Source organism: Rhodamnia argentea, chromosome 7 (assembly GCF_020921035.1).
Source record: "Rhodamnia argentea isolate NSW1041297 chromosome 7, ASM2092103v1, whole genome shotgun sequence".
Taxonomy (NCBI): Eukaryota; Viridiplantae; Streptophyta; class Magnoliopsida; order Myrtales; family Myrtaceae; genus Rhodamnia; species Rhodamnia argentea.
This window is the reverse complement of record NC_063156.1, coordinates 11,987,931-12,002,617: the sequence shown is the minus strand read 5'-3', so window position 1 is coordinate 12,002,617 and position 14,687 is coordinate 11,987,931. Positions and strand designations below refer to the sequence as shown.

Genomic DNA, 14,687 nt, shown 5'->3' with positions numbered 1-14,687 from the left:
CTGTGTTCCCATCGGCTTGAAGGTTTCTTGCCAACTGGTAAATATCTTGTCTCTACCAGTTACAATGCTTAGGCCCACGCAACTCATAAGCTTTGTCGAGGAGCAACCTGGTCACTTCTAGTAATGTAAAAGGATGAGACAAGGGCATCAAGGGAGCATAGTTGACATGCCGAAGCATGTCAGGCAGTAAACACCATCAAACGTACCTATATGTGTTTCACTCATAAAGCACTTTGCGTAAATACTTGAAGAAAGGGAATGCCGCAAAATTTTCATACAAAAATAAAAATGGAGAAAAGGATTGTTGATGACCAGGGTGGCAATTCGTGTTCATGGTCATGTTCTTGTTGTGTCGACATAAGGGTATACTACTAGGGGTGAGCGGTTCCAGGTTCTGGATAGGTTCCACCCGAAACCCGAAACCTATCCGCTAGTACAGGTTCCTTAATTTTCGGAACCTAGAACCTATCCCGCATACCTTGGAATCCGGAACCTACTCTATCACGGGTTTCGGAATCCAGTTCCAGGATACCCGCGAACCTACTAATTTTCTTCTAGACAAACTCGACTTTGACATCTTTCTAATCCATAAACACGAATTCCATCATTCTCACAATAAGCCAATTATCCTAATCACAAATCATGATGTGATGAAACAAACACAAATTGCCAATTGAAAAACCGCATGCATACAGCTTATCTCAAGCCTCCCTTCTAATCGCACGAGACTCGAAATTTAACGACCTGAAATTAAACGAAACAACAAATTAATATAATTAGATTACATCAAATATCATTTTTGTTACTCTCTAGAGTACCTTTGAAGTTCAAATCTTCGATGGCTCGACAAAGGGAGAGGGATAGCAAGTTTTCTCCTTCCCGAAGGGCTTGAAATCGATCGTGGTCGCAGATTTATGCCGGTTCCTTGAGCTCGCTTTTCAATTTCCAAAAGTAAATCGAGATGATTTATTCTTTTTTCTTTTTATTGAACCATCCTTTAGCAAAACTGTTGCAAAGGAGCTCGTCACTTGTGCCTTCACATGGTCGACCGCAGTGATAGTCGGCAAGGAATTACGTACACGAGGATTGAGGCGTGACACAACTAAGGAAATATCATCAATTTAGCATATTATTAGTGAAAAGCCTGAAGGGATAATCTTTTAATTAATGGATATGTTCACTAGAAATCCCAAAACTCCGTCGTGGAAGTGTAATTGAGTCCTAAAACTTGCAAAAAGTGCAATCGAGTCCTAAAACTTGATAAATTGATCCAATTGAGTCCTTTCATTGACTCCATCTAATTTGACTAATGGAAAATACTAATGTGGCTTTTTTTAACACCTTCCCTCTTTTATGTGGCGATGAACTACTACTTATATAAAGCAATTGGTCGATATAAGATTGGAAATATCTTCTAGAGCAGGGCTGGCTGGCTTCGTAGGCTGGTTCTCTCTCACAAACTAACAGTTTGATGTACGACGTCGTTTTTGTTCGAATCTATTTTTTAATACAATTTATATTTAAAATAATTTAATAAATAAGGTAAAATAAAAAAAAAATAACATTAAAAAAGAATGAGAACCAGCGACGAGGGCTTTGCAGCCCTCACCGCCGCTGGGAAGGGGCGGCGATGGTGGAGAAGCGGTTGGTGGTGGTTGCCGATCCCCGGCAATGGGCCGGCGGCCCTTGCTGACCAAAGGTGAGGGCCAACTGGCCCTCACCCAGATCCTTTCCTTTTCATGTTTTGGAGTTCTTGAGCAGGGAAGACGAGAGTACTTGTGAATTTGATGCGGAACTGTTGAGAAAACCATAAAATTTTCATCGATTGTTGGGAGGCAAAAAAGGGTTTCGTAAGAAACCGAAACCCAGGAGGCAATCGCAGAACCCTTCATCCAGGTCCTTTCCTGTTCATGGTTTGGAGTTCTTGAGCAGGGAAGAGGAAAGTACTTGTGTGAGGCGGAACTGTTGAGAAAAGCATAGAATTTTTGTCCATCGTTGGGAGGCAAAAAGGGGTTTGATGAGGAACCGATACACAGGAGGCAATCGCAGAACCCCATTCTTCATGAAATTCAGCCGACTTTAGCCTGCAGTTGGCAGGGTCGCCACACCTTGGTTGGGGCTCCGAGACCCCCGCCGACCACTTCCCCATCATTGCCGGCCCTTCCTGGCTGTGGTGGGGCAGTGGCGGCGAGGGCTGCACTGGTTCTCATTCTTTTGATTTTATTTTTTTTAATTTTACCTTTTTTAAAAGTAATTTTAAATACAAATTGTATTAAAAATCATATTTGGTCCAAAACGACATCATGATCATCACCATGTAGGAGAGAGAAAATATTTAAACGATCCACGTCAGCATTTTCCATTAGCCAATTTAGACGGAGTTAACCGAAGGACTCGATTACACTAATTTGACAAATTTTACAATTCAATTATACTTTCATGATAAGTTTTAAGACTTCTAGTGAACATATATTTTTAATTAATTATGTCTAAACAGGTCACGTACAGGCCGTATCAATACCAATCCGTTGATTCTGATTTTATAGGGGCTTCTAGTTCCAGTGCTAGTAGGCTTTTCTCAATGCACTTTTCCCAACGCTTCATCTGCAGAAATGTTACGAATATGGAGTGATGAAAACTTAAAACATTTCCAAAAATTTTCGTGTACTGAGAATTAAATCAATGGTCTTAACTTATGTTTCCATTAGTATTACTTTGAAAACGGTCATATGAACCACCTTATGATGACATGATGCACGCTTAAAAAAGCATAGCCAATCATCATTTTTCTCTTACGGAAACGAATGGTTATCTTGATTAATTAGAAATTGGACAGGTAACCATAGCTCTTCGCATCGCAATGCCTATTGTATCAGCTTGCCCTTTCATAACTGAAGATATGCTGTAGTGCTCTCTCTTAGTTCTAATCCGACCAAAAGAGGATGGATTGGTCTTTTGGGTTTTCCATCTACCGTAGTATAAGTTGCATGATGATTTTCTATGTTTTTTATGCTTCCCTATTTTTTTACTCTAGGTAGAAATTAATTAAATAATATTAGATTCACTTTCTTTTTCTCTATTTCTGCATATCATTGTTCTTGGAAACATTTCCTTTTCTTAGACTGCACGTTTCTGCAAATCATCTTCTTTTTCCCTCATTCTTTGGTGAAAAAGAAATATTTTCTTTTTAAGCCTTTGTGGTCTATTTTTTTCTTCTTGGTAATTCACTATAACTCATGCTTTAGTTATCATTCTCTCTATATCTGGATACTAGTCCTCTTGATTTGGGTAAGGAAATTCTGAAGGTTGGAGAAACTCAATAGTTTCACCAAATCCAAGATAATTATGGATCGAAGACAATTAGAGTGGTGTCGGAAAGTATATGTTAGGAGTCGATTGACAAAAGGACCATCACATGGAAGATGTCCGAAGGCAGGGTTAGCCACTTATGCACAAATTGGTCAAGAGCTAATGTCACTCTCCTAATGATCATCAAATAATTGAAAACTAGTTGGTGTTGAATCGAGACGAGTGCCTTTGCTCAGATAGTGAGATGTCCAAACTGATCAAGAGCTAAGGCCGCTCTCCCTTTTAACTTAGATGTGATATTAAAGATAAAAACTGGATCATGGAAACAAGTTATGTTCGCATATCTTGCTCGAGATGGTAAGGTGGCCAAGTTGATGGGCGATATTGAATGATTGGTCATAATGAGGCATTCCACGATGCAAGTCATGGGAGCGATCTTTTGAAAGGAAGGCTGGCCTAGTGAATTTCACGCCAAGCGCCACCCTGTCGCATGGTCGATGCAAGGGTTCCCAAGTTGTGTGTGCATACTATTAAAATATGTCTTGAATTTGAATGCGTCAAATAAAACTCGCCTCGAATTAAAGATGTTAAATGAATCGGGGCTCACTATCCAAAAAAACCCTAACTTTAGCATTTGCGACAATTATAGGCTCAATTCCCAAAAAAAATCTCTAACTTTAGCATTTGCGATAATTATATCCAGAACTTTTTTTTTTGTCTCATAAAAAAACTCTAAATCTTACTTTTATCCCAATCCTAACAACTCTATATTTGTCTTTTTCTGGTTGGCTTTTTCATCTTTTTAACTAGGCCCTCGCCTGGGCGAGGAGAGGGCTGCCCTCACCGGCCTCTCCTGGGCAAGCCGGGGGCGGCCCTCTTCGGGCCATGACGTCGTACATGGACACAGTCAACTCCAAATCCGAAACAAACCGGCCAAATCCCACCAACCAGCCATCCGAGGGACAGACTATCCGCAACATCTTATTCACCAAACCGCCAATCCACACCACCGCACACTGCTCCACGTCCGATGACAAATCCTCGTCCCTGCAGAAGATGGACATGACGACGGAGCTTGTCGAGACAGACGACGTCGTCCCCTCGAACTCAGCGGCCGAGACCCACATTGGGGACCGGTGGCACGCAGAGGTTGCAGGAGGCATAGAGTTCTTTGAGGGCGCTGGGGTCGATGTGGCTGAGCTTCGTGGAGATGTAAATCGGGTGTTGGGTCTTTTCGCCCACCTCAGTTCCAAAGAAAATATGGGGTGATGGTTCATCTATTTCGAGGAGGCCACAAACGCTATTCTTGCCGATGCAAATGTCATCTTCTCTTCGTCACATTTCCACAGTGAATGCGTTCGCGGTCACTTTTCATGGGATCAACGCCGAGCGGGCCTCGGCTCTCTCGCCTGGGCAGGGTGAGGCCGGCGAGGGCTGCCCTCTTCGGTGCCGGCCTGGTCACAAGCGAGAAGCTTTGGCAGAAAAAAGGCAGAAAGAAAAAAAGAAAGGAAAAAAAGAAACGGAAAAAGTGGAGAAAAAGAAAGAAAAAAAGGAAAAAAACAGAAAAAGGGAAATGACGAAATACCCTTAATAAGATCCTTATTTAAAATAATGGGGGCATTTCAGGCTCTTATTTAAAACAAGATCCACCTTAGACTCTTATTTGAGAAAACGAGAGCACTTCGAGTCCTTATTTGAAATTTTCTCTAAATTACATAAATCCTTCAACTTAATGCGCATAGTAAAAAATTTATAAGAGTTCCTGTTATTTATAAAATTGAATCATGACAAGTGGTGATCAATGCATATTCCCATTATTGATTAAGATAAATTACAAAAGAAATATATGAGAGAATGAAACAAAGAAACAAAATTTCATACACGTTAATATTCGAATGCTTCGGTCTTTTAGTTAGTTCTTTTTCGTTGCTTTTTTGTTCCTAACAAGTCCATGTTTGTCTTCTTCTGGTCGTCTTTTCATTAATTTTAGTTAGTCTTCTTCCGGGTATTATAAGAAAATTAGTTTTCTTCTTGCAGACTTCGAATGTCCATTTACTTATATCCTATCTAATCCTCATTTGTCTTTTTCGGAGAGACATAAAGTCTAGGTTTTTACATTATCTCAATGCTTCGATGACGATGCGTGCTAGGGGCACCGCAATTGAAAAAGTTGGTTCCTCATTGTGAGATGATAAGTCAGCCATTGGATCTCGGTCCTAAGCATAGGATCCACAAAATTCTGAAGAAATTGCAATTCGAAGCATCTTCGAGCACCTAAGAGAGAAAAAGACTTTCTGAGATTGACAAAAACTTTTAAGTTTATTGCCAACTCCTGTATACGTAGAGTTCACCGTTCAAGACTTTTCTCATCTTTAAACCCACAACTACTTACTCGTTCAAATTTCATCAATCGACTGCAAACTGATCCGGGTTTGGATCATTTGCTCAAGCCAAGAACGTGAATTTAACATGTTCATGAGACTTGCAGGGGATTTCGTGAGTCTCCGGATCACTCAATCCCCATTCATATACCCCTAGATTATTTACAAACTTCTAGATTATATACTAAACCTCATTTTTCAGTGATAAGGGGTAGTTTTAGGGGTAAGATTGGCTTTTACGAAAAGTGAGATGAAAGTCACTCCTGGCTTGTAAAATCTGTTGGTTTTGGTGAATCTCACATAATACCAATATAGTTTGATGGATCACGTGCATTATGTAATTGTGTGATTCAGATACATATGAGAATTGCTCCACTTCCCAACTAGACGTTAACTCCCTCGATCTCTTGGATTAGCTGTGAGAGAATGAAAGAAAATTAAATAAACGAGAGAACTTCAGGCCGTCATTTGAAATTTTTCTTAAATTAGATTAATCCATCAACTTCAGGCGCATAATAAAAAGTTTGTAAGAGTTCATATTATTTATGAAGTTGAATTATAATAAGTGGTGATCAATGCATATTCCCATTATTGATTAAGAGAAATTACAAAAGAAATATCTGACAGCGAGAGAATGAAAGAAAATTTAATACACGTTCATATTCACATGCTTCAGTCTTTTATTTTGTTCGTTTTCATTGCTTTTTTTTTTTTCCTAACAAGTCCTTATTTGTCTTCTTCTGGTCGTCTTTTCAATAATTTTAATTGATCATCTTCTGGGTATTTAAAGAAAATTACTTTTCTTCTTGCAGACTTCATATGCCCATTTACTGCTATACTAACTAATCCGCATTTGTCTTATTCGGAGACTTAAAAGTCTAGGATTTTCATTATCTCAATGCTTCAATGATGATGCATGCGAGGACACCGTTATTGAAAAAGTTGGTTCCTCATTGTGAGAAGATGAGTCAGCCATTGGATGCCGGTCCTAAGAATAGCACCCATAAAATGCTGAGGAAATTGCAATTCGAAGCATTTTCTAGCACCTGGGAGAGAAAACGACGTTTGAGATTGACAAAAGCTTTAAGTTTATTACCAACTCCTATATACGTAGAGTCCACCGTTCAAGGCATTTCTCATCATTAAACCGTCAATTACATACTCATTCAAATTCCATCAATCAAGGGCAAACCGATCCGGGTCTGGATCACTTGCTCAAGCCAAGAACGTGAATTTAACATGTTCATGAGACTTGCAGGGTATTTCGTGAATCTCTGGATCACTCAATCTCCATTCCTATACCCCTAGATTATATAGTAAACCCCATTTTTCAGTGTTGTGGGGTAGTTTTACAGGTGACATTGGCTTTTACGAAAAGTGAGATGAAAGTCGGTACTTCTGGCTTGTAAGACCTATTGGATTTGGTTAATCTCACGTGAAACTAGAATAGTTTGACAAATCATGTACATTATGAACTTGTGTGATTCAGATACATTGTGAAAATTGCCCCACTTCCCCACCACATGTCAGCTACCTTGATCTCTTGGATTAGCTGTGAGAGAATGATAGAAAATTGAATAAACGAGAGTACTTCAGTCCCTTATTTGAAAGTTTCCCTAAATTACGTAAGCCCTCCAACTTCATGCGCGTAATAAAAAAATTTATAAGAGTTCTTACTATTTATAAAGTTGAATTATAACAGGCGGTAATCAATGCATATTTCCATTATTGATTCAGATAAATTACAAAAGAAATGTATGACAGCGAGGGAATGAAAGAAAATTTAATGCACGTTCATATTCTCATGCTTCAGTCTTTTATTTTGTTCCTTTTCGTTGCTTTTTTTTTTTTTCCTAACAAGTCCATATTTGTCTTCTTCTGGTCGTCTTCTCAATAATTTTAATTAGTCTTCTTCTTGGTATATTAAGAAAATTCGTTTTCTTCTTGCAGACTTCCAATGTCCAATTACTTATATCCTAACTAATCCTCATTTGTCTTTTTTCAGAGAGACTTAAAGTCTAGGTTTTTCATTATCTCAATGCTTTGATGATGATGCATGCTAGGGACATCGTAATTGAAAAAAGTTGGTTCCTCATTGTGAGATGATGAGTCAGCCATTGGATCTCGGTACTTAGCATAGGATCCATAAAATGCTGAAGAAATCGCAATTCCAAGCATCTTCGAGCGCCTAGGAGAGAAAAAGACTTTTTGAGATTGCAAACACTATAAGTTTATTACCAACTCCTATTAACATAGAGTTCACCATTCAAGATCTTCCTCATCATTAAACTGTCAACCACTTACTCATTCAAATTCCATCAATCGTGTGCAAACTGGTTTGGAACCGGATCACTTTCTCAAACCAAGAGCTAGAATTTATCATGTTCATCAAACTCGCATGGTATTTCGTGAGTCTTCGGATCACTCAATCCCCATTCCAATTCCCCTAGATTATTTAAAAACCCTAGATTATATAGTAAACCTCATTTTTCATGCTGTGGGGTAGTTTTAGTGGTGAGATTGGTTTTTACAAAAAAAAATAAAAAAAGATGAAAGTCGGTACTTTTGGCCTGTAAGATCCATTGGATTTGGCGAATCTCACATGAAACCAATATAGTTTGACAGATTGTGTGCATTATAAACTTGTGTTTTGCTCCACTTCCCAACCAAATGTCAATTACCTCGATCTCTTGGATTAGCTGTGAGAGAATGAAAGAAAATTGAATAGACGAGAGTATTTTAGGCCTTTATTTGGAAATTTGCCTAAATTATAGAAATTTGCAAACTTTGTGCGCGTAATGAAAAATTTTTATAAGAGTTCCTGCTATTTATAAAGTTGAATTATAATAAGTGGTAATCAATGCATATTCCCATTGTTGATAAAGAGAAATTACAAAAGAAATATATGACAACGAGAGAATGAAAACATTGACGTGGGATTTTGAAATTAACTTCTCTCTCCCACGTGGAATTTTTTAATATTATTTTTTCCAAATCTTATTTACTTTAAATTGAAAATGTTAAAAATGACTAAAGTGTAATTTTAAAAAGCTAAAACTGGAAAGAAGAAGAAGAAGAAGAGCAGGGCAAGGCCTTGTCGGTGAGGCGTGGCTGTTGCCGCCCATTGCCGGACCTGGGCAAGGGTATCCAGGCCATGCCAACCCGGATAAAAAGCTGGTGAGGTTCATGGAAAAACTTAATTGTACCAATTTGAAAAATTTTAACAATTGATTACATTTTTAAAAATTTTTTAGGACTTAATTATATTTTCTTGACAAGTTTTAGGATATTTAGTGGACTTGTCTCATTTATAAAATACAAAATCACAGGAAGAGCAGACAAATGCAATAAAAGTCAACGCGCATTCCGAATCACATGCTTTTTGTCTTTTCTTTCGTTCCTTTCTGTTTTTTTAGTTCCCAACAACTCCATATTTGTCTTCCTCTGGTTGTGTTTTTTCATCTTTTTAATTAGTCATTTCCAGGTCTATTAATTTCATCCTTTTTAGTAGTCTTTTCCCATGTTTGTTAGAAAAATTCTTCTTCTTCTAGAAGATCATTTAATTATATCCTAAGCTAATAGTTGGATAAATTATAATTAGTGGAGTTACCTCACACGGTTCATCACCTCTGTTGTATTAACGTGGCTTTTCATTTCCCCTACAGAACGCAACACGAATAGATGACAGCGGCGCGCTATTACGAGGTCTTGGAACCAATTTCCACACGTGAGTGTAATGACAGAAGTCTATTCCGTGTTCAAATAATACTCTCAAATTTCTTTTTTTTTTGCCGGTATACTTCAATATCAAGTGTGAAAAGTGTTGGGGTGTGGTTCATACTCCCCAACAACAGAAAAGTGTGGAAGTCCCGCTACAATTATTTTGATTCACTCTTAAATTAGAACTACGTCCAGTAAATAATTCCATTATAATTAGCACTTCGCACCTTTCATAACATCCTATCAATTATAAAGAAAGAAATATTATACAGCAGTAGGTATTGCCAAAAAAAAATGACTAGTGTTTTTCTTCTCCGGAAAACATAATGAACTTGCCAAAAAAACATTTACCAGCATTTTTACGGAATTATCCACAGTTTTCATTTGATAGTTTGCACATTACCATCTTTTGTACTAACTTACAAAAATTCATTTGCATAACTGACGAGTACTTCTGATTTACTAACTCTTATATTATATTACCAATCTAAATTAGAGTGAGTACCAACTTCTGTCAAATTAAATTGTCAATTGATTTTGGGTTACTGATTTTTATTGGAGTTATATATCAACGTGCGATCATTTTTTTTTTTAATTTACCAATTTTTCTGTGGATTGATTAATTTTTGTTATTTTATTTAATGACCCCTTGCATTTACAAACTTTTTTAAAGATGATCACCTAGATGAGCATGACTCACCATCTTTTCTTCCATTAGGTATCACTTAGTATTGGGTTATCAACTCTTTTTTGAGTTACTTAGAAGAATATTTATTTATTTTTTAATTTGCCAAATTTTTCTTACCGCTTGCAAACTCTTTTTTGTTATTATTTTTGCATTCTTTCGTAACAGTCTAAAAATTTTCAATTGTTTTTAGAAGTTACTAATCTTAATTAGAGTGACTTCCAAACTCTTTTTCGAGTAAGTTAGCAAACGATTAGCATTGTCATTTAATTCACTCAGCGAGTAAATTCTTCTTTCAATTACTAACTTTTCTTATCTTTTACCAATTTTTATAAATCTTTCTTAAGTATGCCTTAAATTTGCCAACTCTCTACTATATTTAGTTTAAGTGATTTATCAAATTTTCTCCTACTAAACTTATTTACTAGTTTTGGTTTAGAAATCAATTCAAAGGAGAGTTAGTGATCCAAAACTAGTTGTTAACACGAAGGGAGAAAATCCAGTAAATCATATAAACAAAGGTTGGTATTTCACATAAAAGTTGATAAATTTATGTCATCTGTAGAAGAACAAAAATTGGTAAACCCCAAACAGATGCATCAAATTAAGAAACCAACAAATGTGGTAGTAACTTAAATGAGAATTGGTGATCCAAAACTAGTTGATTAGAAATTTTGTTTTTTGAATAGTCGGTCGCATAGGGGCTAGTAAATTCATATAAGATTTGATAAATTTAAGAAGTTGGAAAGAAAGACTAACAAAACAAATTGATAACAATAAAAAAAAGTTGGTAATTTACGAACTATTAAAAAGATATTTCACGAAAGTTTCTTACGAACAATTAAATGGAAAAACAAGTGAGTGATAATTTTTTTTTACCGTTATTTTATATTTGCCGACTCTTTCATAAACTAGCAGCATGGAGAAATAAAATCTTTATTTTGAGAAATTGAACAATAGAATAAATTTCCTTTTTCTTTCTTTTTCTTCTTGCAGCTTCTTGAATGGAGAGAAACATGACAAATCTCACGATCTATTTTGGATGGCGAAAACTACAAAAAAAAAATCATAAATTTATTGTGCGGATGTCAATTCGACCCTAAATCTCTCAATTTGGCCCATTTAGTTCTAAACTTTTTGACAGTGAAGTCGTTCCCGCTAATTTATGGCAAAGAACTGCTGATGTAGACGCCACTTGTCCTGCGTGGCATAGTCGGATGGCCGGTGCTAATGTAAACATTTTTTGCATTTTTATTAAGACTTTATGATTTTTTTTTTACATTTTTTTGTTCACAAAGCGGCCACTGAAGCCCTCACTAACCACGAGTGAGATAGCCCTCGTCAACCGCAATGGAAAAAAAGAAAAGGAAAAAAGAAAAAGTATAAAATATAGAAAAAATTTGCAAAAATTGTCAACGTCAATTTCAACAGTACCACTTACGACGGATAAGTAATTTTCGACCAAAATAAGTTGAAAGTACTACATTGACAAATTATCAAAATGTTTAGAACTAAATTGGCTAAATCGAAAGTTTTAAAACTGAATTGACATCCATACAACAAATTTACTGGCTTTCTTTTTTTCGCAATTACCCCGTTTCCTATGCGTATGCCATGAAATGTTTTCCTTTTCAACATAAGCTATCGAATCACCAGCGATATGAGCAGATATACAGAAACCAATAAACTAATAACCTAAATAACTAGATCAAACGTGATGTTTGACCAAAATAATAATAAAAAAAAAATCCAGCGTGATGTTTGACCAAAAAAAAAAAAACAAATCCATCGTGATGTTTGACCAAAAAAAAAAAAAATTCAATCGTGATGTGACATGGCTTGTGTAAATTAAGCATAAAAATAAAAGAAGAAACCCGTTCGCGCGTCATATGACAGTATATATACATGGAACGAACAAGGGGAAGCATCAACATATACACCATATCTGTAGAAGGGCAAAGTCACCTACCCACCTTCACCATCAATGGGTTCTCTTATTTCTCCCGTTGTTCCGTTCATTGACTTCAACCACAAGGACTTGAAACAAGGGACAAGCGCATGGGCTTCGGCGATGAAACAAGTGTGCCATGGCCTGGAAGAGTACGGTTGCTTCGTAGCTTTGTACGACGGAGTCCCTCCGGAGCTCGACGGTGCAATCTTAAAGGCCACCGAGGAGTTGTTCGCCCTCCCCACGGAGATCAAGAGCCAGAACGTCGTTGACAAGCCTCAGTTCGGCTACGCCGGCCAAATACCCACCATTCCCCTCTTCGAAGCCATGGGAATCGACAACGTCACGGATCCAGAAGAAGTCGGCAAGTTCACCGAGCTCATGTGGCCCGATGGGAATCACCGCTTCCGGTACCTTGCTAACCGTTGATTGGCTCCGTTTTACGGAAAAATTCCTCCCGAATTGCTTGCTTTATGATGTGATTAACTAACGAATTGGTTTGTTATGTGATAAGCGAGGTCGCGTACTCTTACTCCATGAAAGTCGCGGAGCTAGATCATATGGTGGTGAGGATGATCTTCGAGAATTACGGCTTGGAGAAATGCTATGACTCTCATGTCGCTTCCACTAGCTACCTCCTTCGGATCTTGAAGTATAGGGCGCCCGAGACCAGCGACCAGGGCGACAACGCCTTGCCCCGCCACACCGACAAGACCTTCCTGTCTATACTTAACCAGAACCGCATCAACGGCTTGGAAATCAAGACCAAGGAAGGCGAGTGGATCGGGATCGACCTCCCTCCGAACGCTTTCATAGTCATGGCGGGCGATGTGAGCATGGTAAATAGCTCGGCCTTTCACTACCTAATCATCTGATTGATTCGATGCATGTTTTCAAACATTAGCAACGACTCTAATTCTCCGTGTGTCGGCTCTCGACCAGGCATGGAGCAATGACAGGATACGTGCATGTTATCATCGAGTGGCCATGAAGGCAAGCACGACCCGGTACACGCTGGCCTTGTTCTCGTTCCTCAGCGGCATGGTTCAAGTGCCTCGAGAGCTCGTCGATGAGAACCACCCTCTCAAGTATAATCCATTCGACAACGTGGGGTTGATCAGTTTCTACGTGTCCGAGGAGGGTCGCAAGCACGAGTACACGGTCAAGGCTTATTGTGGGATCGAAACCCCTGTCGTCTGATTAATCAAAGGCTCAATGAGCCCCTTGTTATTTATGTAACTGTGTGTTGGTGTGTGATTTTGCAATGTTGCTTCAAATTATCTGTCATTTCTATTTTCTTTGGTGAAACAATCATGTCATGAGGGCTCTCGCGAGTTTGTCATGCCTTAATATTGGCTTCGTTTGCTTTTGTAATAAAATCTGATCCAGGATATGCCGTTGCACAACTTTTCGAATACATCAATATTGTTCGAATAAGCATGTCCATATGGACATAAGTTCAATTACTTTTTCATTCCTATTCTCCGCAATTAGTTGAACTTAAGTTCAATTACTTTGTTCCAACATAGCACTGGCAAAGTCAGTCCACGCAACGTATTTTGGACTTACTTAACGGTATACTAATTGGGCTTATCCAACTTAACTGGCCTGATTAATTTAGATGATGGGACTTGGAAAAGAGTTTACATCCTACTCCAAGCCGTACATCGTTTCAATTTATAGGGCGAAGGGTTTTCATTTCAAGGTTAATTGGGAAAAGGCTCAATGGCCCGTTGGCGAACATAAGAGCCATGTCCAACATAAAGAACTTGGTTCATACTCGCCCTTCGAAATTGTAAATGCCATTCATCATTTGGTTCTCTCTTATTTTGGGCATCGGTGAAAAGAACTTATGGCTTGTTCGTGAAAGATGATCGACCGAAAAAACTTCAGCCGTCACGAAATGAACCTTTGATATGAGTTATACACGGGCTTTTCAGTTGAATAACTAAGATAGACCGTACGAACATCACCAAATCGCACTACGGTTGAGAAACGGAATAGCTTAATAAAAGGAACTTGCGAAGTAACGGTATATAATAAGAAGTAGCAGAATTCAAACCACTGGAACCACATGTAATAGTTCCTAAGAAACTATATTTCTTTCGGCTCCTTAAGCCTCATCAAGTGAGCATATTCCGTTGACCAAACACTATATGAAAAATATATCATTCTAAGAAGACATTCGCATTCATCCCATCCACCATTCTTCACATTAATATAAACATTGCTAAGGTAAAAGATGTGAGCCACATGTGAGTGTAATGACAAAATTCTATTCCGTGCCTAAATAATGCGCTCTTTTTTATTTTTTTCCGGTGAAATTCAACATCAAGTGTGAAAAGAACTATTGCCCAAAAATAAAAATGACTAGTGATTTTCTTCTCCAGATAACTTATTCGTAACTTACCAGCATTTTTATGGAATTATCCACAGTTTTGACATGTAGTTTGCGCATTACCACCTTTTGTACTAACTTACCAAAATTCATTCAGATGACTGATGAATATTTTGGATTTACTAACTTTTATGTTATATTACCAATCTAAATTAGAGTGACGTACCAACTTATCGATCTCGATGCCCCACGGGGTTATTAAGGAAGTCTTGCTTTGTCTTCCTCTCTCTCATCCGAATCTGGTTG

General features: G+C 37.9%; 2 protein-coding genes and 1 pseudogene across 2 annotated transcripts in view; 1 reads left to right on the top strand and 2 right to left on the bottom strand.

The window, feature by feature from the left end:
- LOC115741917 (MATH domain and coiled-coil domain-containing protein At3g58270-like) overlaps positions 1-14,687 on the bottom strand; it is a 136,916-nt gene that overhangs the window by 104,711 nt on the left and 17,518 nt on the right. The gene's annotated exons all lie outside the window — the stretch shown is intronic.
- The window catches only part of LOC125315805, a 65,754-nt pseudogene that overhangs the window by 45,780 nt on the left and 5,287 nt on the right, over positions 1-14,687 (bottom strand).
- Positions 12,080-13,337, top strand: LOC115741856 (2-oxoglutarate-dependent dioxygenase AOP3-like). Its single transcript, XM_030675874.2, has 3 exons — positions 12,080-12,453; positions 12,558-12,882; positions 12,986-13,337. Exons 1-3 carry the CDS (start codon positions 12,080-12,082, stop codon positions 13,241-13,243), a joined length of 957 nt encoding a protein of 318 aa, XP_030531734.1. The 3' UTR covers positions 13,244-13,337.

Bases quoted from the DNA above. Each gene is read 5' to 3' on its own strand.
- LOC115741856 (XM_030675874.2), top strand. From the start codon at position 12,080: ATGGGTTCTCTTATTTCTCCCGTTGTTCCGTTCATTGACTTCAACCAC. The intron at 12,454-12,557 runs GTACCTTGCTAA...TTATGTGATAAG, and splicing joins GATGGGAATCACCGCTTCCG to CGAGGTCGCGTACTCTTACT. The intron at 12,883-12,985 runs GTAAATAGCTCG...GCTCTCGACCAG, and splicing joins TGGCGGGCGATGTGAGCATG to GCATGGAGCAATGACAGGAT.